This window comes from Mastigoproctus giganteus, chromosome 5 (assembly GCF_048544385.1).
Source record: "Mastigoproctus giganteus isolate SK-2022 chromosome 5, ASM4854438v1, whole genome shotgun sequence".
In the NCBI taxonomy this organism is placed as follows: Eukaryota; Metazoa; Arthropoda; class Arachnida; order Uropygi; family Thelyphonidae; genus Mastigoproctus; species Mastigoproctus giganteus.
In genome coordinates this window covers 104,341,339-104,367,364 of record NC_143579.1, presented here as the reverse complement: position 1 = coordinate 104,367,364, position 26,026 = coordinate 104,341,339, and the positions used below count along the sequence as shown (strand labels likewise).

At 37.2% G+C, this 26,026-nt stretch overlaps 1 protein-coding gene across 2 annotated transcripts in view; it reads right to left on the bottom strand.

The window, feature by feature from the left end:
* Window positions 1-4,985: 4,985 nt before the first annotated feature.
* The window catches only part of LOC150085604 (protein YIPF6), a 168,737-nt gene continuing 147,696 nt past the window's right edge, over window positions 4,986-26,026 (bottom strand). Inside the window, exons 6-7 of one of the 2 annotated variants that reach the window (XM_090373386.1) lie at window positions 13,854-14,014; window positions 4,986-5,189 (exon numbers count right to left, since the gene is read on the bottom strand). In XM_090373386.1, coding sequence (XP_090229512.1) covers window positions 5,077-5,189; window positions 13,854-14,014 — 274 coding nt within the window. In that variant the 3' untranslated portion in view covers window positions 4,986-5,076. Of the gene's footprint in view, window positions 5,190-13,853; window positions 14,015-26,026 lie in introns of those variants that run through there. The other variant, XR_016546930.1, reaches the window with a different exon arrangement.

The window sequence follows — 26,026 nt, the reverse complement described above, 5'->3', positions numbered from 1 at the left end:
TTTAAAATTTCAAATTTTTAAATGAGCCAGATGAAAATGTTACCGTGAAGGAGATAACGGTAAAAGAACTTGATGAAATCTTTCGTATCACAGAGAACCTCAAACAAAAGGTTTGAGGTTCTCTGTGATATTTATTTCGCCAGGGCCCAGAGAAGATTGTTGTCGGCTATTGGAAATTGACTGATGAAAAGTAGGAGACCGGCAGAATTACTTAACAAGTACAGGTCACTGTTGAAAAAAAGCCATGAATTAGGGTTGAATTTGAAAGTGTCTGCAATTCTGCCCAGACACGATAGGAGGGAGTATATGATGAGAGCCCTGTCGATCAATTCGGCCCTGGAAAGATTGTGCTAGGCTCAAGGAGTAGAATTTTTTTCAGCCTGGTCTGTACTTGTTAACAGGAGAGACTGCTTCTACAGGGATGGGATACACTTAAATAGAGAGGGTGCAAGAATGTTTGCTGATGCTATTGAGGCAGTGTTAGGTGGGTCGAAAAACTGCTAGATTGGGGGGGATACAAGGACTAATAGATTAACAGTAGCCACTGGCAGAGGTGAAAGTGATTCTTGCACTGCTTCTATTGGAATGAGCCGCAGCCTGGAAAATAAGATGCAGGATATTTCAGAGACTGCTAGGAATCATTGGGGTACAAGTAAACGCATGGGTTGTGTTAGGGTAGCTAAGAAAAAGAACAGGTGCATGTATACTTGCGTGTACACCAATGTTAGGAGTTTAGTATATAAATTTGATGAATTTGAGGTACTGCTCAAAACATCAAAGGCAGATATTGTGGGGATTTCAGAGACGTGGTGTCACACAGATATAAGGAATGCAGAACTGGAATTTGGGGAGTACAATGTCTACAGAAGGGATAGACAGGATAGGAAGGGAGGAGGGATTATGCTATTAGTTAAGAAATACATAAAATCCAAGGAAGTGAAGCCAGTCAACATTGCTGGACAGTGCAGTGTCGAGTCAGTTTGGTGTGACATAAGCATTGGGAGATCAAAATTGAGAGTAGGAGTGTGCTATAGGCCTAATGACTCTGATGAGTATAATAAGAAATTGTACAGGGAAATAGAGTAGGCCAGTAAATCAGAGAGTCTTATAATGGGGGATTTTAATTTCCCAGATATTGACTGGAATTTGGGGGCTGGTCACTCACACACTAGCAAGGCTTTTGTGGATTTATTGGACGATTGTTTTCTACATCAGCATGTTCGTGAGGCAACTAGAGAGAGTAATACTCTTGATTTGATTATCAGTAGTGATTCTTCATGCATTCATTAAGAATCTGCAGGTAAATGAACCACTAGGTGGCAGTGATCACAGTGTGCTGAACTGGGATTTACTCAAAGAGGTAACTACCATTAGGGGTAAAGGGAAGCGTTATTGCTTTCGTAAAGGCGATTACGATGGACTGAGACAGTATTTAAATTCTATACAGTGGGACCAACTGATGATGTTGCCAACAGCAAATTCAAAATGGGAAGCATTCAAAAAACTTATCTTGGAAGCTACTAGGCTTTACATACCAACTAAGAAATATTGTTCAAGGTTTAGGCCTAAGTGGATGTCAGATGAACTAATGAGACATGGCAGAGAAGAAAAATGCATGGGATACATACAAATTAACTCGTGACACAGAAGCCTATGATAGATGCAAGTTGATCTGTAACCAAGTTACAAAGGAGGTTAGGCAGGCGAAGGCAGATTACGAGAAATCTTTAGCAAGGGATGCAAAGAAAAACAGCAAAGAGTTCTTTACTTATGTAAACTCTAGAAGGAAGGGGATGAATCATATTGGTCCACTTGATATTGATGGGTCAACTGTTGATGATCCTGCTCAGGTAGCTAACAAACTAAATGAATATTTTGCATCGACATTCACACATGAGGAGTTATTCAGCGAGGGGAATGCCAGAGGTGTATTCAACTCTGGCAGTAAGCTAGAGAATCTTGTTATAACTGAGAGTAAAGTGGAGGAGAAATTGTTGAAGATAAATACAACAAAGGCACCTTGGGTGGACGGGATCTACCCAGTTATATTAAAGGAGGCAGCAAAGGAAGTAAGCAAACCCTTAGCCATAATTATGAGAGCTTCCTTGGACTCAGGGGAAGTACCCATGGACTGGAGATGTGCAAATGTGACCCCAATTCACAAAGAAGGATCAAAAGGCGACACAAATAATTATAGACCTGTTAGCTTAACTTCTGTTCCCGGAAAATTAATGGAGGCACTAGTTAAAGAAGCACTGCAGGATCATCTAGACAAGACTTCAGTTATAGCTCAGACACAGCATGGTTTTGTTAAGGGGAAGTCTTGCCTGACCAATTTGATTGGATACTATGATGCAGTCACAAAAGAACTGGATGCAGGAAATAACTTTGATATTATATACTTGGATCTTAGAAAGGCTTCTGATACTGTTGCACATGGACGACTGCTGCACAAATTGGAGCAGTGTGGCATTGGAGGCAAATTGCTGCTATGGATAAAGGGGTGGTTGAGGGGAAGAAGACAGAGAGTGGTAATCAATGGACACTGCTCATCGTGGACTAATGTTATTAGTGGAATCCCTCAGGGTTCAGTATTGGGTCCATTATTGTTTTCTGTATTTATAAATGATATTGATGATGGTATATCAAGCTTAATGTCCAAGTTTGCAGACGATACGAAGGTTGGCAGGGTTGTCAAGGACACTACTGACACTATGCTACTGGAACAGGATCTGGAAAGGTTGAGCAGATGGACTGAGAGGTGGCAAATGAAGTTTAACATTGACAAATGTAAAGTACTACATATGGGAAACAGCAACCCCAGAGCAACGTATCAACTCTGTGGTACTACACTGACAGTGGTAGAGAATGAAAGGGACCTGGGGGTGGTTGTGCAGGCAGATATGAAGTTTTCTGAGCAGTGCAGACGGGCTGCAAGAGTAGCTCATGGTGTATTGTCGATGATATATAGGAATTTTTCTAGCAGGGATAAGGAGGTGATTATTCCCTTGTATAAGGCAATGGTCAGACCACACCTAGAGTACTGTATACAGGTCTGGAGGCCTCATTTCAAGAAGGATGTAGGGATGCTGGAACGAGTACAGAGAAGGGCAACAAGATTGGTGAATGGAACAAAGGGGTGCTCTTACGAAGAAAGGCCTAAGTTTTGCAAATTACAGTGTCTGGAGACTAGGCACCAGCGAGGTGATCTGATTGAGGTGTATAAAGCCTTGAATGGTTTGAGCATGCTCAATGCTGATGGGATTCTTCCTCTTGCTCAGAAAAATCACCTGAGAGGGCATAAATTCAAATTGAGGAAAGACAGATGTAGGATAGACGTGAGGAAATTTGCCTTTACCAGTAGGTGGTTGGTTGGTGGAACAGATTTCCATCCCTTGTAGTGGAAGTTGATAGCCTAAATAAGTTTAAGTCTCAGCTGGACAGGTATTTCGAACGAACAGAGGGGTGAAGTGGAAGTGGTTATTTTTTATTTATTTATTATTTATTTATTTTTTTTATTTATTTTTATTTTTTTGGCTGATGCTGCATAAGCTTGCTTTCTTGCATCAAATGCCTCTACTAATGCTAATGAAAAGAGAAAGTCAACGCTGTTCAAATATTTCTGCAACAGTCATTTCTTCTTGGTGTATTTTATGTCAGAGGTCCCCAAACTTTCTCGGTTCACAGAGCCCTTAGTGTCTCAGTAATTTTTTCACGGCACACCCAGCCAAAAGAAATACCTAACAGTTCCGTTTAGTAGTTAGGTCCAAACAACTTAATAAGAAATGTTGAAATTGTGAACTACCTCCAGCTAGTAGTTCGCGCAGTGTCCGACAGATGTCGAGTATCGCTGTGTTTCCCTCGAACATTTAAAATATTCCGCAGTGCACAGTTTGGGAACCGCTGTTTTATGCAATAAACATTTAATTCCATAATTATTTTCATTATATTTTACATTATATACAGTTAAAAAATTATTTAAAAGGTATTTTTAAAATTCTTTATAGACATTCCAGAAGGTCAAGGACCAATTATAATTTTTCCTATTGACTATTATATTCGATTAACGCGTTTCTGTTTTGTGCGATGCGCTCGCGGAACAAATTAATCGTGTTAATTGAGGCCAGCCTGTATATTCCCAACAAATGATTAAAACCTTTGAGCTACTTATTTATCACAATTAAAAACCTACTATTCCTCTGTACTACAATATTTGCACCAAAACACCGATACAATAGTGGTATGAGTAGTAAGTAATAATTTACAAAATCACTAGCTAAATTTAAAAATATGCTAACGAAAGTGACTAAGACTATTCAAAATATTTGTAAAACACAATTTAATGTGTTAATTAATCTAAAAGGCTCTTGATTTTTAAGGAGTCCTTATGTGCTGTAATGTAATAACTAGATCGTATGTAAAATTAAACTAAGCTATATATACGATCTACTTAATCTAAAAGGCTAATAATTTCCAAAAACCTTATCCATTTTGAAGAGCATAAAATTTTGCATCCTGCACTTATAATCCCGACTGTATGTGCATTTGCTTTACTGTATGTGTGTATATTTTATTATTTTAGTGTTCTACCAGTATTTTATTTTTAATGAGTTTATATTTTTTCAAATGGTCTGTTAATTGTCACAAGGAATTTCATTATGTCAGGGTTTCCCATTATCCAAGAGTTTTTTAATAATGAATATGAGACTTTATTTTACATACTTATATTACTATTGACCAGGAAAAGAGAAGTCTTCATAATATCCATAAGGTTCTACTTTTTGGGATCAAGAGCAGCCAGTAATGTAACAAGAAGGGTACTAATAACAGCTTAAGAAAAATAACTAAAAACAAAAACTGGGATATCATTTTATTTATTTTGTTACTGTAAAAAAAAAAAAAAAAAAAAAACCAACTGAATAACAAATAGTCAAACCATAAACAGCAGCGTGTAAAACTATTTACAGTAAGTGAATCATGCAATCACTGCCAGTATTAGATAAAATATTAGATGATATCATCTTGTTTAATTTACAATATATATATCCAACACAAATAGTTACTTTTAAAAGACATTTAAGTATGGGAAAGGATAAGCCAGCTGATTACAAAATAAAAGAGAAAAATGGGGTAAACTGCAAGTACCACTCTCCTTGGTGACTGGCAATCTCTGAGAAATGACGTTGAAGCTAAAAAAAAAAAAAAAAAAAAAAAAATCAGGACCACATAATGTAAGCAGTAAAACCTTATTAATTTGAAATTCTAGAGACTAAAAAATGTTAATATTTCACATTAAAATTCTTAATTTAAAATTCATTGCCCGGTATTAAATATCAAAAGAGTAATACTGTGTAACAAATTTTCAAAAAAGGTTCTATCTGCATTTCTTGATGTTTATGAATATGGGTATCCTAATTCTAAGCATGACCTTAATTTTTGTACAGCATCAATAATTTACCCAGAAATTAATGAAAAAAAAGTAAATATGTGATAACAGTATATCAGATTTATTAGCAATATTTATCTTCTGTATAGAATACAATGCTTGCTACAGGTGAACAAGCTAAAAAAGTCAAAATTAAAAATCCACCTTGGGTTAATCAAAAAAAATTTCCTTAGAAATGTATAATTGAACATCTATACTTTGTGGTGTGATTTAGTCCAGGGGTTCCCAAACTTTTTAGACATGCAGAGCCCCACATCAGAAAGGAGAAACATTCTGGAGCCTTAATAAAAAAAATTTAAAAAAATAAAATACACTAAAAACAGAAACAGTCGGTCACTAGCACCAGATCTTTACATGTGATAACATGCACGTTAACAGTCCAAGGTCACTCAGAAAAGGCCCAATTTACTTTTTACTTTTTATGCACACGTATTCTGATTCAATTTTATAGTTTTAGAAAAAAATAATAACATTCTAAAATTTTCCCGTGGGCTCCGTGCAGCACAGCTTTAAAAAACTCTGATTTAGTCACCCACTATAGCAGAGTTCTGCAACCTTTTTCTCTTTGCAGCACACCTTAAGTTATCCATGACACAACACGGCACATTAAAATCTTAATCCCCAAAAAGCATAGTTTATGGCAATGTTAATATGAATATGCTATAAGTCACAATAGAATCAATTATTATTGTCCCTACAATCCAACGGAAATTGGCTCCTGCATATATTAATATTTTATGAACCCTAAATCACTGTACAAAAGTATTGCCAAAATTAATAAAAATTCTATTAGTATTAAGTCAAATAACTATGCATACCTTCAAATGTGATACTTGTGCCTGCTTTGCTGAACACAGAAGGCTGATGTGTGGCAGAATTGTTGACAATGCAAGCCTCATTTCTTCATTAATGGATCTGAGTCTCTTCCTCTTTGATGTTTTAATTTCAGTCAAGGTCGAAAAGTCCAGCTCACACAATATGTACTTGAAAATGGTAATAACATTAATTGTCATCTTGGAGCTAGCCAGGTATTCTTTCCTTATTGACAACCAAAATGTGTCCAATTGCACTTCACGATGTTTTAATAGCAGTATTCTACCCACCTTCAGATCTGTTAGTTCCTCTTGTACATTCATCGGAAGAGATTTTGTATCTGCAACAAATGGATCAGGAATCCAGTCGAAATCTTCAACACTCTCTCCAAATAATCCTTGAACTTCTGCTGCAAGCTTTCACCACTTTATTACCAACGGTGGTGGTGGTGGTAATAAAGTGGTGAAATGGGGCTCACATCTGGTGAGTATGGGCTTGGCACACCCAGGGTCCTGAGCTGGATATCATCATTCTTCTCTTTCTTGGTGATTCCCTTCTACTTTTGACTCTCTCTCTCTCTCTCTCTCTCTCTCTCTCTCTCTCTCTCTCTCAGGGTTACTCGGGAACATTTTTTTTTTTTTTTTTTTTTTCCTGGTGCAGCATAAGCCTCAGGCTTCCTTGCATCATATGGATATTAATAATAATAATAATAATAATAATAAAATGCTTTTTCCGCACAAAAAAGCATTTTTTTTTTTTTTTTTTTTGGACATTTTTTGCGTGTACAAAGAGTAATTTCATTGTAAATGCAGGTGGCATCGTCTGGTAATGGTGCGTTGCAAAAGCGGAGGTTTGGGGGCAGGAGCCCTGAATATTTTATTTCAAAATGTATTTATTTAGACATTTTATAGATTGAGAAAGAGCTATTTCGTCATTAGCTCATGTGGAATCTTGTTTTTCTGTTAGTTTTTATGAATTTTCAGCTACAACATAATGATATGTCATGTGACATCCGCATGTAACGTGAGGGAGAAGGGGAATGCAGTGAGTGGGCGTGGTCACAACTTGTCAATCACTGCTCTCCCACTCTTCTGCTCACCCCAAATTTGGAGAGTGCACACTGTTTGGGACTATTACCTTACATTCTCCTGAACTGTGATCAAAACAAGCTATTAAAAAAACCACACAGATTATGCAGCTGTGTAAAAACATGCATAAGTGACCTTATATTTTTTTTTCCCCTTTCTATTATGCACAGGTCTTGTAGTTAAGATCTAATTATACTGTTCACTATGTTTATCATCCATTGATAACTGTTCTCTGGAATGTGAATTGGATCTACTAGAAGGTATTCATTATGTAGCAATAGAGGATGGTATGTTGGGATATGTGCAATACACTACAGCTTTTCAATCTGCACATCTTAAACTGTGAAATGTCCACCATAATAAAAGTAGCACTTGTCATGATAGTTTGTGAGTTCTCTCCACTTAAGGTACAGCAAAAATACACACCCAACTACCATATACCACCCTTCTAATACTGACCCACAACTTGTCTTGATCACCCATAGGGATTCCAAAATAAGCTTCACATGTACTGCAAAACTTGGTGCCACCAATGCTTCACTTGTTTTGGACTATATAACATTCAAACATACAGAATTTGTCTGAAGATAACTTAAACCTTGGTTTGGTAGCAATTACTTGTGCATATGTCTGTTCCGATATTCCCTGTCAAAAACTTGGTAATTTGGAATCTCCTCGTTTTGATCTTCTCTGACTTAAAATCTCTCTACCTCATGATATCAAATTCATCTGTTGTCTCTACCATTCTCTCAACTCCACTAATCACTTGAAGCTCTTTGACTTTCTCAAGCCCTCAGGCTTCCTTGCACCACATGGCTAATAATAATAATATTAGCATTAGAGAAAAACCAATCATACAATTGGATTCAGAATACAAATAAGAAATAGATAAATATGGACTTTTTTGTTAAATAATGTAATCAAAACACAACAGATTTATTCATTGAACATACATTTGTACAGAAAATGCAATTAAATGAAGCAAACAATAAACCAAAGTGGCAAACATGCATTTGCAGTCCAAATGAAAAGATGTCACAAGTTTGCACACACACACACACACAAAGTGCAAATGACCACGAGACCACTGCACAGTCTGTCTGCTCCTTCAGCACACTGGTTTCCCCTTTTTTTCCACATTTCTCTTCTTTCACATATTGGTTTCCCTTGTTTTATTGTTCACTTTTCATGAATGGGGGCTTAGAGGGGAACAGGTATCCTGCGTGTTATCAGACACTCAGCTTAAAACACTGATGGATCCAATATCTCTCTATTACAGAAGATTTAGGAGAAGTCCGGTTGGCCTGCCTCCCTAAAATCCACTCATGCACACCTTCTCGATGGTAAGCCCTGTTACGTCACTTAGGTGGCAACGAACGTGTAAAGTGGTTCTCTTCAAGACGCCTGATCAGCGTGAAGAGGAAAAGACCAAACCCTCCAGCATATGAAAGCACGACGAAACAAATGGCCCTCAGTCCCCAGCAGCTTTCACTCTCCCTCTTACGGCAGTGAGAGGATTAGAGTGGAAACAGAGGGTGCTAAGAATCTCTGGGTACGACCAGGCTGCCATGTACGGAAACTGAACTTGGCCTGTTATAACGTAAGAACACTCATCGGTCAAGACAGGATATTAGAGCTGGAAAAGGAATTAGAAAATGTGAATTGGAATATCATCGGTTTGGCTGAAACAAGAAGAAGAAATGAATCACTTATAAGTTTATCAAGTGGAAATCTGCTGTACACCAATGGAAACAGTGAAAGGAGTGAAGGCGGAGTTGGGTTTCTGGTCCATAAAGATTTTAAAAACAACATTTTGGAATTCAAAAGTACATCACCAAGGGTGTCAAGACTAATACTCAAGATTTCTAAGAGATACAACTAAAGATTATAATGATTTATGCACCAACATCGAGCCATGATGATGAAGAGGTTGAAGAAATGTACACCGAAATTGAGTCTTCTAGATGAGCAGAAAACTACACTACACTACACTATTATTATGAGAAACTTCATTGCTAAGGTTGGAAAAAGACAAAACAGCGCAGAAAGGGGAACTATACGAAATTTTGGAATTGGTGAAAGAAATGAAAGAGGTGAAAGACTTGTGGAATTTGCAGAATCTCAAGGACTGTCAGTAATGAACACTTTTTTCAAGAAAAGGGTGAACAGAAAATGGACATGGAAGAGTCCAAATGGATTAACTACTAATGAAATCGACTTCATCCTCACTAACAGAAGATATATTGTGAATGATGTTACCATCCTGAATAAGGTAAATGTTGGAAGTGATCACAGAATGGTAAGATGCACACTTGATATAGATGTAGGAAAGGAAAGGAAAAAACTGACTCGAGTAAATAATACAAAGGTCTTTGTGATAACAGAGGAGGAGAAAAAGCAGTATGTACTGGAATTTAAGAACAAGTATGAGCTTCTGCAGACTGCTGAGGACCAAGATATCGACGAGGAATATTACAACTTTTTGAAAGTGATAAAGCCCAAGAAACCTATAGGGAAAAAGAAATCCAAAGAAGAAAAAAATTAGTCAAGAAACACTTGTCATGATGAACCGAAGACGACAAATGAAAAGCAAGAAAAACACTGACAGGAAGAAAATTGAGCATACTGAGCTATGCAAAGCCATTAGAAAGAGACTCAGAGAGGACATAAGAAGATTTAACACAAGAAAGGTAGAACAAGCATTAAGGGAAAACAAAGGATTTAAATCAGCAGCCATGAGCAGTAATACAGAAAGACAAATGATACTGAAACTGAAAAATAGCAATGGTGTACTTATAAACAGCAGAGAAGGCATAATTCAAATAGCAGAAGACTACTATAGAGAATTATACAAGGATCAGGGGAATGATGCCAGCAGTGGGGAAGATGGATTGCAAAGTAGCAATACATACAACATACCCAATATTCTTCCTGATGAGGTAGAACATGCATTGAAGAAAATGAAGAATCGGAAAGCCCCGGGGGAAGATGAAGTTACTGTAGAGTTGTTAAAATTGGGAGGAAGAGATAACACAAAAACTGGCAAGGCTCTTCACAAAGTGCATTAGAAAAGGTGTGATGCCTAAGCAGTGGAATAATGCAATCATAGTTTTGCTGCATAAGAAGGAGATAAATAAGAAATTGGAAATTATAGACCAATTAGCTTGTTATCCCACATCTACAAGTTGTTCACAAGGGTCATTACTAACAGATTAGAAAGAATACTTGATGAGAATCAACCGAAAGAGCAAGCTGGCTTTAGGACAGGATTCTCAACTATGGATCACCTTCACGTAATATCACAGCTAATGGAGAAAGCAAATGAATATAAAACACCATTATGCCTGTCATTTGTGGATTACGAAAAAGCATTTGACTCCGTACAGCATAAGGCAATGTTTCGGGCACTGGAAAGACAAGGCATTGATACCACATATATTATGATTTTGAAGAAAATATATGAGAGTGCTACCTCCTCTTTTAGACTAGACAAAGACAGTAGGAAATTTAAAATTGAGAAAGGAGTTCGACAAGGATAACAATATCTCCGAAGCTGTTTACTGCTGCCCTTAAGGAAGCTTTCAGAAGATTAGACTGGTCGCAGAAAGGAGTCAATGTGAACGGAGAGTACCTAAACCATTTATGATCTGCAGATGACATTGTGGTCATAAGCCATGATCCCAAAGAATTAGAGGAAAATCTTAATCAGTTATGCACAGCTAGTAAGGATTTTGGACTAAAAATGAATATGGCTAAAACAAAAGTAATGATGAACAAGTATGCCACAGAAAGGGAAATAATGATTGAAGGAGCAGTAATTGAAAAGGTGGAGCCATATACTTATCTGGGACAAGTTATTAGCTGTAATAATGATAAATGGCTGGAAGTCAAGAGAAGAATAAATTTTGGATGGATAGCATTCAGGAAATATAGTCACATACTGAAGAGCAATATCCCAGTTTGTCTGAAACGTAAAATAATGAACCAATGTATACTCCCCACCATGACTTATGGAAGTGAAACTTGGGCACTTACCAAAAGAATGGAAGAGAAGCTGAGAACTACACAGTGAAGAATGGAACGAATCATATTGGGAATCAGACTGTTAGATAAGAAGAGAAACACATGGATTAGGCAACAAACTCAAGTAAAGGACATTCTTATCAAAACTAAAGAACTAAAATGGTCTTGGGCAGGACACACAGCTCAAAGACATGATGACAGATGGACTAAGAAAATAACAGAATGGTATCCATGAGGAGCTAGAAGAAAACCTGGAAGACAAAGGTGGAGATGAATAGATGAAATTCATGAGTTTGTGGGTAGTAAATGGATGGCCAGTGCTCAAAACAGAAGGAACTGGAAAGTTGCTGGAGAGGCCTTCATCCTGCAGTGGATTGAAAACGGCTGATGATGATGATGATTTCATGAATATTTTCCTAAAGCTAGAAATTTTTGAATTAAAGTATTTTTGTATTAAATTGATACTTTCAGTCTCAAATTTCTATAAAAATCCAAATTAGGATAACTTTTGGAATAATGGATTTTAAATTACCAAGATTTTATGCATGCATATATGTATCAAAATTCAGGGATCTATTTCTCTTATTTTTAGGTTTAGGCTATTTGTCATCTTACCATTTTTGTCATATTTGGGCTGAAATTTTTGAATTTGTTGTTTAAATTAGACTAGGGCTAAATTTTATGATTTCTACATTTAATTTAGCTTAGGTGTGGCACCCACACCACATGGAGAAACGCCGCCACTCTATGTTACCAGGCAGTACTAGGTGGTAGATGAATCTCATCAACCGGTGAAATACCACCACTTTGCTTATTGGAGGCTTGAAGTGGTGGAACCCATGCTGAGTCTCTAGAGCTAAGTTCCGGTCAACCCTTCCCTATCTCTTCCATCATGCAGTATGATTGATGACTTTTGAGGTTATGATGAACGTCGTGGCGAGATCCAATATTCCTTACATTTTGAGGGTACAGCTCTAAAACGGTGTTTGCAGGCCGGCCGCTAGTTAGTACACCGGACTGAACCTATTGGTAACTCTCTAGGAGGCTTCCGGATCAGCTAGTGTAATAATCTTGCTACCTCTACTCTGCCAGATAGTGACTGGAGGGAGTCCGAGTAGTGTGTATGCGGGGAGCATTCTCGAGGCCACGTTATGTCAAGGATCTGGGTATATTCTTACCACGATCTGGGTATATTCTTACGTGTACGCCATATCCAAAAATTTCATTACTTCATACAGCATGTCCCACCCACTTTTTCTTACTATTGAATACACCATGAATTGTCAAACTAATAGAGCAAGCTTATCTGCAAAAAGATCTAAACCTCCCAAGGATTCACTCTTTTAAAAAAGACGTTAGGAACTCTGCAATAGATGTGGTTAAACCCAAGTCCTTCACTAAGTCATCCAATTTTTGCTGATTAGAGAAATTAGTACTTTACTTGAACAGGCTCTAAGGTGTGATCCCAATTAACTGGTTTACTAGATTCATCATCCAATTCTCAAGACTTTTCTCTGGAAGATGGATTGGGAATTAGCAAATTTTAATTTTGTGGCACCAGAGCAATACAGGATGGTATGTTGGGGTACACTACAGCTTTTTGATCCACAGACTTTTTAGACTTTGATATTATCACTATACAAACAAAAGTAATAGTCGTCATGATGGTTGTGGGGCTCACTCATGAAACATCCCTCTAATACTGATCTGCAACTAACAGAGCAGAAATGAGATACAACTTGCCTTGATCACCTACAGGTATTCCAAAATAGGCATCAAGTGAACTGAAAAACTTTGCCACCAATGATGTTAAGCTTCACTGCTTTGGAACTAAAAAAAATACCCACACACATAGGAGAATGAGTCTGAAGATAACTTAAATCTTCATTTGGTAGCAAAAAAAAAAAAAAAACTTGTTAATATTACAACTCTTATATACTATAGCACTTATGTACACATATAAATGTTGCAAATACATTAAACCTTCAATTGTTTCCAAAGTTATTAACACTAGAAAAAACCCCATGGAAACCACTGGATTCAGCACACAAAATATATATAAGAAACAGTTTGAACATCATTTTTTTTTTTTTTTTTTTTTTTTTGTTACCTAGTTCTTATATATATTTTTTATGACAAATAGTGCATAAGCTTTACAGAACAAAACAAACAAACCAAACTTTCTTTAAGAAAGTTTGGTTTGTTTGTTTTGTTTTTTTTTTTAAAAAAGAGAGTACAGATACAATTATACACACTAGCTTCACCATCCATCACATCAGCTACTGAATGGGATAATGAAAGTAACTTTTTAATAAGTCTATGAGCATCATCCAATAATTTTGTTTAAAATGCTGACTTTTTTTTTTGTAAATGTAAACTCAATCATCATTTTGACTAGCTTCTTAGCTAATCTAACTGCTCATTTGGACAAAGAAATATGACAGTCAAATCATCATTCACCCAGAAAGAGTAAAAATACTCACCAAAAGTAGCCCATATAAATCCCAGCATTGTTATGGCAAATCTTGTAAGAAAAACACCTAAAGACTGTTCGAATATCAAGTTAATAGTTTCACATATAATTAGGGCAACTGAAGGGGCTAAAAGGCAATATCCCAGCACACAAACACTCTGAAAAAATGAACTGAAATTATAGAAATATATGTTGGTCAGTACTTTATTTTGTCTAATAAAACTACATCAACAAAATAAACTATCTAATAAATTCTGAAATGTCATAAATAAAGAAGGCACTTTAGTCTTTAACTGCTCCTTTCAACTAGAACTACTTCCACAAATAATCCAGTAATTAAAAATAAAATAGAAGCAGTTATAGTAAAAGTTAATTAAGCCAGGCTAATAACCCCCCCCCCAAAAAAGTAATAACAAAAAAAAACACAAATACAATAGACTCAATTTTCCAGGATAGATGGTAAAAAACAAATCCTGGATAATCGATTTCCCGGTTAATCTAAAAATACAGAAGTCCCCAACATACGTAAGAGATACGTTCCAGGACTTCTTACTAAGTCGAGTTTTACGTAACTCGGGAATGACTAATAACATATTGCTGCTAATTATTATTGACAAATCTGAATTCAGTGTGATACTTGTTAATGTTTGGCCATTTTCATACATCATTATTTTAATTTTCTAATTCAAATCTATCACTTTCCTTTTCTTGATAGTCGGCACCATGATAACAGTCGAAATTAAATTTTCTTAAAAGAACTTCACAGGGTTAAGGCAAAAACTCACTATTATCACCCCGCACGAGTTCACATTTTACTAAAGCATATTTCTGGAGGTCAACAAAAAAAAATTTGCACTTTCCATTTTATTGGGCTTTTCTGTTAGCGCAATCTATTATAAGCAGGTAGTAAACTCGATCTTATTGCATTTGCGATGATACCGATAGCTGGAATTCTGTTGGTTTTTACATTATTATGGTGAAGTGTGTATCCCCTTCACTGAAATCTTCAATATTAGGTCCTTGAGGTTGTCACAGACATTCTCTCAGATATGCCAGACAAGCTGTACTTGCTACCTGGGAGTCTAAAACGCTGATGGAACTGATATTCGGGTGACACTCAAGTCAAGTGGACCCAAGTTCGGCGAAGTCCGGACGGTCTGTGACAGCCAAATCCTCTGCTTGCACCTTCACGATGGTGGGACTGTTAGTAATCCTGGGTATAACCTCCATGCACAAGTACATGGTGGGTGACCACCCAGGTGTGAACCAACGTAAGCAGGGGTCGAGGTGTGGCGCCCACACCACATGGAGGAACGCCGCCCCTCTATGTTACCAGGCAGTACTAGGTGGTAGATAACTGTCATCAACCGGTGAAATACCACCACTTTGCTTATTGGAGGCTTGAAATGGTGGAACCCATGTTTAGTCTCTAGAGCTAAGTTCCGGTCAACCTTTCCCTATCTCTTCCATCATGCAGTATGATTGATGACTTTTGAGGTTATGATGAACGTCGTGGTGAGATCCAATATTCCTTACATTTTGAGGGTACAGCTCTAAAACGGTGTTTGCAGGCTGGCCGCTAGTTAGTACACTGGACTGAACCTATTGGTAACTCTCTAGGAAGCTTCCTGATCAGCTAGTGTATAATCTTGCTGCCTCTACTCTGCCAGATAGTGGCTGGAGGGAGTCCGAGTAGTGTGTGTGCGGGGAGCATTGTCGAGGCCACGTTATGTCAAGGATCTGGGTATATTCTTACCACATGTACGCCATATCCAAAAATTTCATTACTTCATACAGCATGTCCCACCTACTTTTTCTTACTATTGAATACACCATGAATTGTCAAACTAATAGAGCAAGCTTATCTGCGAAAAGATCTAAACCTCCCAAGGACTTCCTAATTCATTTCACAAATATACGTGGTCTCAATTCTAATCTCAACGATGTCCATTTCCACTTGCAGTCTGCCAAACCCCATGTACTTTTTCTGACAGAATCTCAGTTATCGGTTGATTCATCTACTGCTCATCTCAGATGCCCAAATTATTCGCTGTATGATTCCTTTCGCCTCAAAGGTGGTACTTGTGCATATGTCCGTTCTGATATTCCCTGTCAGAGACTTGGAAATTTGGAATCTCCTCTCTTTGATCTTCTCTGGCTTAAAATCTCTCTACCTCATTGTGTCAAATTCATCTGTTGTCTCTACCGTTCTCTCAACTCCACTAATCACTTGGAGCTCTTTGACTTCCTCTCTTTGCAACTTGACTTTCTCCAGTCCAACTTTCCTAACAGTGAAGTAATTTTCCTTGGTGATTTTAATGTTCACAACTCCAGCTGGCTTCCGTTTTCTAGTCACACCGACCCAGCAGGTCGAGATGCTGAGGCTTTTGCAATTACTAATGACCTAGCACAGATTGTTCATTTACCTACAAGAATACCGGACAATCCTAATCATACAGCCAATACGTTTGATCTTTTTCTCACAAACAACCCTTCTAAGTACACGGCCGAAGTGAGAGGTCCTTTAGGCACTTCAGATCACAACTTGGTGATTGTCTCTTCTCCAATGGAACCTTTATCTCATGGCTATTCCCAACCACGTGTTGTTTGGCATTACAAGAATGCAAAATGGGATGACCTGCGAGACTTCTTTTCTTCTTTTCCTTGGTCGGATTACTGTTTCAAAACTTCTGATGTCAACATTTGCTCAGATCGTGTCAGTGAAATTATTCTTGCAGGAATGGAATCCTTTATCCCACACTCCACTTTAAAATCTCGTCCTTTATCTAAACCTTGGTTTTCCAATAAATGTGCTAAGGCTGTCCAAGAGAAGAATGTTGCATATCGTAATTGGCTTGTTTCTAATTCTTCAGTTTCATTTTCTGCCTACACCAAAGCACGCAACCGTTGTAAAGCAGTTATTAACCAGTCCAAACTAGAGTTTGAACAGGCTAAGGGTAGAAATCTTGCTTCTTGCCCTAATGGTAGCCGAGCATTCTGGTCTCTTGCCAAAGCTATTGGCCGCAACTTTTGCCCATCTTTGCTCCCACCTCTGTCCAAACCAGATGGTTCTGTTGCAGGATAAAGCTGACCTGCTAGCATCCCATTTTTCTTCCAACTCATGTATTAATGATCTTGGTAAAACACCTCCCACCATTCCTAACACGCTCCATTCAATGCCTCCTGTGGTCTTCCGTCAAAAGGATATCAGAAGGATTTTGATGAATCTTGATGCTAAGAAAGCTCCAGGTCCTGATGGTATTTCTCCACTTGTTCTCAAAACCTGTGCTCCTGAACTTACTCCTATTCTCTACCGCCTTTTTTCACTTTCTTATTCCAAAGGTGTTTTTCCTTCTGCTTGGAAATTTGCTCATATCCAGCCAGTTCCTAAAAAGGGTGACAAATCCCTTCCATCCAATTATCGTCCCATTGCAATTACTTCTACTCTTTCTAAAGTAATGGAGAAATCAATTAACCGCCAACTCTTAAACTACTTAGAAACCTTCCGTCTGATCAACGATCGCCAGTATGGATTCCGTCAGTGTCGATCCACTGGTGATATTCTGGCTTATGTTACCCATTTATGGACTAATTCAATGGAAAGGTTCGGTGAAACACAAGTAGTTGCTCTTGACATCTCAAAGGCTTTTGATCGTGTTTGGCATAAAGGTCTTCTAAAGAAGCTTTCATCTTATGGTTTGCCAACTGTTTTTAGTAATTGGTTATCCAGTTTTCTCTCTGATCGCTCACTGAGGGTGATGGTAGATGGCTCTCTGTCTTCTAACTTCTCCACTAATGCCGGTGTCACCCAAGGTTCAGTTCTTTCCCCCACTCTTTTCCTCTTGTATATCAATGACCTTCTTCCATTGACTGAAAATCCTATCCATAGTTTTGCTGATGATAGCACATTGCATTCAACTTTCCATTTTGAGAAACCTTGTCCTGCTCAATCAGCTTCAACTTCTCGAAAATCTGCTACCAATTCCTTAAATGCCGATCTTCAGGTAATTCTCCAGTGGGGCAAAGACAACTTAGTTGATTTCAACCCTTCTTGTCTTATATCTTGCAAAAAGGATTCTTCTGCTCCTATACTTATCTTTAGTGACACTCCAATTTCTAGGCAAAATGATATATCTCTTTTGGGGATTACCCTGACTTCTAATCTCTCTTGGCACAAGCACATTACAAATATTGCTTCCTCTGCATCTAAAAAACTTGGTTTTCTCTTTCGCTCTCGGCGTTACTTTTCTTCCAAACAGCTGCTCACTCTGTATAAATCGCAAATTCGCCCTGCCATGGAATATTGTTCCCATATCTGGGGTGGTGTCCCCAAAACCTCTCTCCGGCTTCTTGATTCCATTCAGAAGAGGGCAGTTAGGTTAATTAATGATTCATCTCTAACAGAGTCTCTCCACTCACTTTCTCATAGACGCACTGTTTTTGCTGCATGCCTCTTCTACAGATACTTCCATGGGCACTGTTCTTCTGAATTGGCTTCTATAATTCCTGCTCTCTCTTTCAAAACAGTCCGAAAACGTGCCGCCACCAGCCAACATCCATTTACTGTCCAACTTCGAACCCACAGAACCAACTTTTCATCTTCCTCATTTATTCATTCAACTGCCGTTTTCTGGAACAATCTTCCTTCATACGTATTTCCTGAAAATTACAATCTACAGAAGTTCAAGTCCAATGTCAACAAATATCTTCTTTCGTCTTCTTAACCTCAAACCCAAGCACAGTACTAAGTACTATAGGTTCTAATACCTCTCGTGTTTGGGGTTCACATAAAAAAAAAAAAAAAAAAAAATCATATAAAAAACCATAAATAATTGTAAGAATCTTCTCTTCTTTCCTATTTTTTTCTTGTTACTCCGATCTCACTTGTGCAATTTGTGTGTGCCGTGATCGTCATTATTGTTTGCTTATTATTTTGTTGTTGTTATTTTAAATTTTACAATCCTAAAAAAACATTTTTTTAAAAATTGAGTGAAAACAAATTTATGTAAATCCGTAGTTACGTAAGTCGGGGACTTACTGTATCAAAAAATGTACTGCGACCTACGTAAAAAATATGGCAATAGATAAAAATACTTAACACGTACTACTCTTGTGTCCAATACGATGCTTCCCTTTATTTTTTGTGATGTCGATTTTATATCGAATAGCTTTCCTTTATTTTTTATAATGTCGCATATGGTTTGGTCACCAACATTATAATGGTTCTTTAGAGATATAACAGATGCACCGTTTTCAAACTTTTGAATAATTTCAAGCCTTTGTTTAACTGAAAGCACAACTCTTTTGCGTTTACCCATCATTTTCACAATTTATTAAAAAAAATATATATTTACCATAAAAAAAATTGACATCCGACATAAATAACGAAACAAAATTTGTCTTTTTGCGGTGCAACGGAACACAAAAATCAACGGGACGAACTAAAACAAACTAAACATTTAGTCTCTTTTTTTTTTGAGCGGCGGATGAGAAGACAGTGGGGGGGGGGGTGCAAGATAACAGGCACATTAACCTCCCAATGACGACTTATAACACCGCTTCTTGTCACTTATTTACAACTTGCAAAACATCTGTTTATACCTATTCCAGTTATTACTTGAATTTTATGATTTCTGGTTGATTTTTTTTTTTTTTTTTATTTTATTATTTTTTTTATTTGGAGTCTTGAAGTGTCCCGGTTAATCTGATCCCAGTAAATTGAGAGTCTGCTGTAACCTGAAAATATTAAAATCATTGTTGAATGCAAAATGCATATCATTCAGTGAAACAAATGCAGCACAGCTAATCTAAATATAGACAAGTACTTGGGTGCAACATTGCTGGGCTTTTATATGCATGTATTTAGAGAAATTTAGAAAGTTCTGTATTTCTCACAAACCACTGTATGGAACATCATACAGAAGCATAAGATGAAGAGATATGTAAAAGTTAAATGACAAAGAAGGCAACTGGACACATTTATTACAACTTGAATATACTTTAAATAGGCCAGAAAAGTGGCAACATGTTTTAATGCAGCTAAATGCAAGGTTGCAAAACAGCATACTTGCAAAACAGCAACTCCAAAATAACACTCAGAAAGGGATTTGGTGATAACTATAGATCCTCCTTTCCATCTATCTACACCAAAATCAATGTAGACAAGTAGTGAGGATGGCCCGTGGTGTCCTACTGATAATTTATCAAACATTTATCTGATAATGCTACCAACAGCAAATTCTAAATGGGCAGCATTCGGGGAAGTAATCATAAAAACTAATGGGTTTTTACACCATTTAAGATACTGTTAAAAGGCCTAAATAGATGTCAGATGAACTGACAAGATGCGACTTATGGCAGAGTAGAAAATGCTTTATTTATTATTTTTTTTTTTATGGCCCAAAAATACAGTTATAACGTGCCACGTCACAAAGAAAAATGCATGGGATGCATATAAATTATCAGGTAATACAGATAACTGCAATAGATATAAACTAGTCTGCAATAAAGGCATGAAGGAGGTTAGACAAGCTAAGGCAGATTACAAGAAGCCATTAACAAAAAAATGCATAAAAACGAAAAAACTTTATACACATGTGAGGGGACAAATTCAAACTGAGGAAGGCTTGTTGTACATCAAGATATGTGTAAATTTGCCTTCCTTCATACAATGGTTGATTGTTGGACAAACTCCCATTTGGTGTTGTAGAGGTGGGTAGGTTAAATAAATTCAAGGAAGAACTAGACAAACTACTGGAGGGGATGGTCAGGGTGATAATGGGAAGTTTTTTTTTTTGTTGATGCTGTTTCAGCTTTCTTTCTTACATTATTGCCACTACTAAGTAATTTGTGTGTACAGATAGGAAGTCATAATCCCACTGCATAAGGCAACTGTAAGACTATCCTTGGAATATTTAGTTGTAATCTTAAGCTCCATACTCAGTGTCCAAGGATAGAGACTGCAACTTTAAAAAAAAAAGTTTCAAGCTCAGTTTCTTGAAAAGGTCTGGAGAGATAGGCAATATGCTTAATAGGATCAACAATACTAACACAATAAATAAGTATATAGTAGCATTCAGCTACCATAGACAGCCTTTATAAACTGAAGTACAAGTGACTAGCAGTGGTTTAAATACATGGTAATACATCATATGGTTAATCATATCAGCAAGCATGAATCATGGAGGAGAAATCGAGGGGAAGCAAAAAGTAATATGCCAGCCTAGAATGAAGGCCTGGGGGGCAGGAGGAAGAACTAATTTCACACAACTGCCTTATGACAGTGCATTGTCCATGCACTAATAGAGACTTATTTCACTTAGCTATCCAAACAAAGCATTGTCCAAGCACTAATAAACAGTGTGGTCTCACTGCTCCATCAAAACAGATATACAAATATACTTTAAATAGTATATACAGATATAAGTACAGATATAGTAAATACAGATATAGTAAATACAGATATAGTAAATACAGATATACAGATATATATACAGATTAAAAAGTATATACAGATATACTTTTTTGTACTAAAAAAGAGATTGAGAGGGTTAAATTAGTTCTCAGGGAAATGCATTTACTCAGAGTCAGTTCTTAATTATTGGAGTCTATCTATAATATGAAAAACATAATAATGATAATAATGTCACAAATTGCTCTTCCCCCATAGGACTTGCCCCGCCAGTGTTGCCTACATTCCTTTCTATTCCGAAACATCTCAGAATCCTGTAGAACAGCCTTTCTCAAAGTGCGTTCCATGGCCCACTGGTGGGCTGCAAATTTTATTACTAAATAAATATTTGTTCTGGTCACTTCATCTAAGTGCTGTTTATGTTTGGTGCATTTATATTTGTGTCATGCACCCGACGGGGTCCGGGTGGACAGAGTAGCTCATGGCCCAGGATCCCCTAACTGTATATGATTCCCCACGCTATGGCCAGACATCCGTGTGCTCGCGCCAGATAGGAAGGTGTTTCCATCATATAGTGAGAAAACCACGCAGTATCCAGTCGTACCACGCTTACCGCATCATTGCTTTTATCAGTGTCACCTGAAGTGTAATCAGGAATAGTTGTCTGTTGGCGTCTCATGTTTGAGAGGATTGAGAGTTATGCGTGTCAATACTCACTCTAAGTCTATTGATTAAAATTTGGTTTATTAAATTTTACTTATTTAGCTATCCCTATTAATTTAAATAAAAAAATAAATTATATATTTTTTAGGAATAACATTATGGAATGCTGGATTGAAACTGGTACTTTGAAGTGCAAATCTGGTGAAAGATGTGAAGAGAATAGTGAAAAAAATATGCTAAACAGTGGGGACACAATGAACAATCAAGATAAACATGTGCAAAACAGTGAGAATACAATAAACAGTCAAGACAAAAATGTACTTAATGTAAATGATTATTATCCTGTTTGTGAAAACGATGACTGAAAAAATTCTCAACGTGGGTATTACAATGAACAGTGATCAACAAGACAATAAAATGACAGTTGGAAAGAAAAACACAAAAGTAAAGAGAAAGTATAACACTGATTTTTTTTAAAATTGTGATTTTCCTGTATAAGAGAAGAAAGGTGTTTTGTGTTACAAAACTCTTTCCAATGAGGTAATGAAATTCTCCAAATTAAAGCATCATTTCGAAGCTAAACACAAGGAATACACCGGAAAGCCTCTGCAATTTTTTTCGGAACAAATCCAAAGAGCTAAACCACAATAAGAATCTAATGCATTTGATTAGATTCTTATTTCTGCTGATGGAGAAAATACCAATGCTACGGAGGCTTCATACAGAGTATCGCTACTGGTGGCTAGGTATTTTAAAGATCACACTGTAGCAGAAAACTATAGATAAAACCTGTTGCAAAAGTAATGGCAAAGTTTATGCTTGGGGAAAAGCAAAGAATGCTATTTCAAAAGCACCCCTTTCTAATAATACAATTAAATGTCGAATAACATGCATAGCTGAAAATGTGAAATGTCAGCTGTCAGAGTATGCACTTTTTGCTTCAACTTGATGAGTCTACCAATTTGGTTGGCGAAGCTCATCTCCTTGCATATGTCAGATATGAATATTTAGGAAAAGTACATGATGAATTTTTATTCTGCCAAACTCTGCCTGGTGGGACTACAGGAGCAGATATTTTCAAAGCATTAAATGATTTTCTGATAAGTTATAAAGTCAATTAAACATGATGTGTCGGTATTTGCACTGACGGCATTGTAGCAATGACTGGCAAAAGGAAGGGCCTCTCTGCATGCCTTAAATCTGTTGCACCATTGGTAACAGCAATGCACTGCAGCATTCATCATGAACAACTTGTTTCTAAGAATATGCCAAATAGCCTTAAAACAATTATGAATGAAGCAGTAAAAATTATAAACTACATCAAAGATCGCCCTTTGAATGCACATATTTTAAAAATATTATGTGACAAAATGGGTAGCGAACACACGCAACTTCTATTTCATACTGAAGTTCACTGGCTTTCGCGTGGAAAAGTACTTACCGTTTCTTTGAATTGCAAGACGAAATCAAAATCTATCTCCATGATAGTGAATGTCAAGTGTTTCACCTTTCCGATCGCATGCATATCTCCTGGCTTGCTCAACTGGCATACCTAGTCGATATATTCAGCATCTTGAATGGTTTGAACCTTACTTTGCAAGGAAAAAATGTCACCATCTTTAATGTTCAAGATAAAGTAAGAGCAATATGTATGAAAATGAAATTATGGTAGAAGCGCCTTGACAAACAAGACTTTGGGAGTTTTCCTACACTGAATAATTTCTTGATATCTGGCAAAAAAATTTCTGATATGATCATCAAAGACTTGAAAGAGCACTTACGAGGACTTGGCAACCAGTTCAAAAAATATTTTCCAGAAACAGGATTTGAGTGGAACAGGATCAGGAAAGGGGAAGCTCTTGTCAAAAGAGATAGACAATCTTGTCAAACTAGCCTCAGATATGTCATTGAAGTTCGTTTTTAGGGAAAAAAAGTTTGGTGGATTTTTGGTTCCACATACAGTCGGAATATCCTGGATTCACCGACATAGCAATGAAGTACTTACTGCCATTACTCTCAACTTATAACTGTGAAGTTGGTTTTACTTGTGAGTGTGAAAACAAAGAACAGAAATCAGCTAAACATGGAGCAGGATATGAGATTAAAACTCTCCAGCTTGGAACCAGATATACCTTTAGTGGTTTCTGAAAGTAAGCAGTGCTATTCTTCACATTAATTTATATAGTATATTTTGTTCTTTTTTATATGTTCCCACTTAATTCCTTGAATAAATAATTATATACAGTCAGTCCTCTTATAACACATGTTTGCACTACACGAATTCAATCATACACTATTTATAAATAGGGAAACAATGTTGCATATAATATGAACCGAATTCCCTTATGCACGATTCGCCTCTGTGTTTACAAGAGATGGCAGTCGAACGTGGTGGAATCACCCCAACTGAACATAACACAAGCTTTGTAGTAGACTTCCATTTTGAACAGATTTTCATAATTCCTGGGTAGAGGACAGTCTGTTTTACTCATGATATGTTTATAAGATTAACATACAGAGGACAACCATAGAGCATATGGGCTCAATCCTCGATATTGCAGGAGCAGTGGGGATTAGGGTCATCAGCTATGTAAGGCTAAATAATTTAGCCTTGAAGGACCCATAGCCTCTCGAGAAAAAGTTAGTGTACCTTCCTGGAGAGAACCAAGTTAGTGGTTTAGGGTAAACCAGTGCAATTCGAGGGATAAACACCTTTGGTTGTTTCCCCTCTTAGTTGTCTGGTCTCAGTCATCTTGCCATCTCAGCAGCATCTATTAGTTGCTATCTGTTTTCCTTCCTGTTTTTGAGTTTTCTAGGTTTAGAGTAATGCCCATAAATTCAGTCAGTATTTGTTTCTTAAGTCTATAGTAGGGTTCAGTCTTTATGATCTCCAGATCCAATGGCAGGGTGACAGCCAACACTTACAGGGCAGGGAATGGTGCTCACAGTGAAACAGGCTCCAATGATCAGGTTACAATGATTCTCTATATGCAGTTAATTTTTGGTTTATTTCTGGCTATGATGGCTCTGGAAAACCAGACACTAGCACCATAGGTAATTACTGAAAGGAATACTGCTTTATGCATCAGATACAGTTTTATTTTTTTAGGTCTCATTCGGAGTGACTGATGTGGGCTATCGTGGTTGCATAGTTTATATTTTTTTTTTGCTAAGTACTTGAGGTGGGTATAAAAAGACAGTTTATTACCAACCATCACCCTCAAGTACCTCCATTTCTGTGACAATTTTTATTGCAGTTCCAGCTAATCTGAAAAAGAGCACAAAAAAAAAGGACAATCTCTGTAGGGTACCTGTAAGCAGAATGCTTTTAGTGTTGATTGCTGAAATGGTGAGTATGTGAGAACTTGTCCACTGTTCTAGTTGTTGTAATGCAAGACTGGCATTCTCCTCCAGTGCCCTTCTGCTGTTACCTCTCACAAGGAGAAAAAGGTAGTCAGCAAAGGTGACCTTGTCAACAAGATCTAGGCCAGCAGTCAGATATTCTTCTAGCACTGAGTTCCAAAAAAAAAAAGGGTCCCAGTACCAACCCTTGCAGACATCCTTTTGTCACTGCACACATGATTACATTGAATTTGGTACGTATAATGACATATCTATTCTTTGAGTAGTCCTATATGATGATCTTAAACGGGTTTAAGAGCACCTCTGCATGGCTCAGTCTCCTAAGAATGCTAGGCCACCAGAGATCATCAAATGCACCTTCAAAGGACTTCCAGAGAGCATCAAATGCACCTCCACTGAGATAGCCAGCAGGTATTTTTCCTCTGTTGTGTTGGCTACAGTTATGTAATTCATTGTATCCACTGTGGAACTGTTCTGTTTACAGCCATATTGTTTACTGGTATGCAGATTAGAGTTGACATAGTGGGTAGTCAGACAGGACAGGTTTAACCTCTCTAAAATTGTTCCTAATACAGGTAGCAGGGCTATGGATCTGTAACATCTGGGTTGATCAAGTGGCTTTTCTGGATTTTTTAAGTATGATGAGTAGGTTGGCTTGCTTCCACGCAGCAGGAAATTTGCCAGCAGTAAGAGAGTTGTTATACAGCTGCAGCAGATGGTCAAGGCCCGTAAATTCTAACAATTAA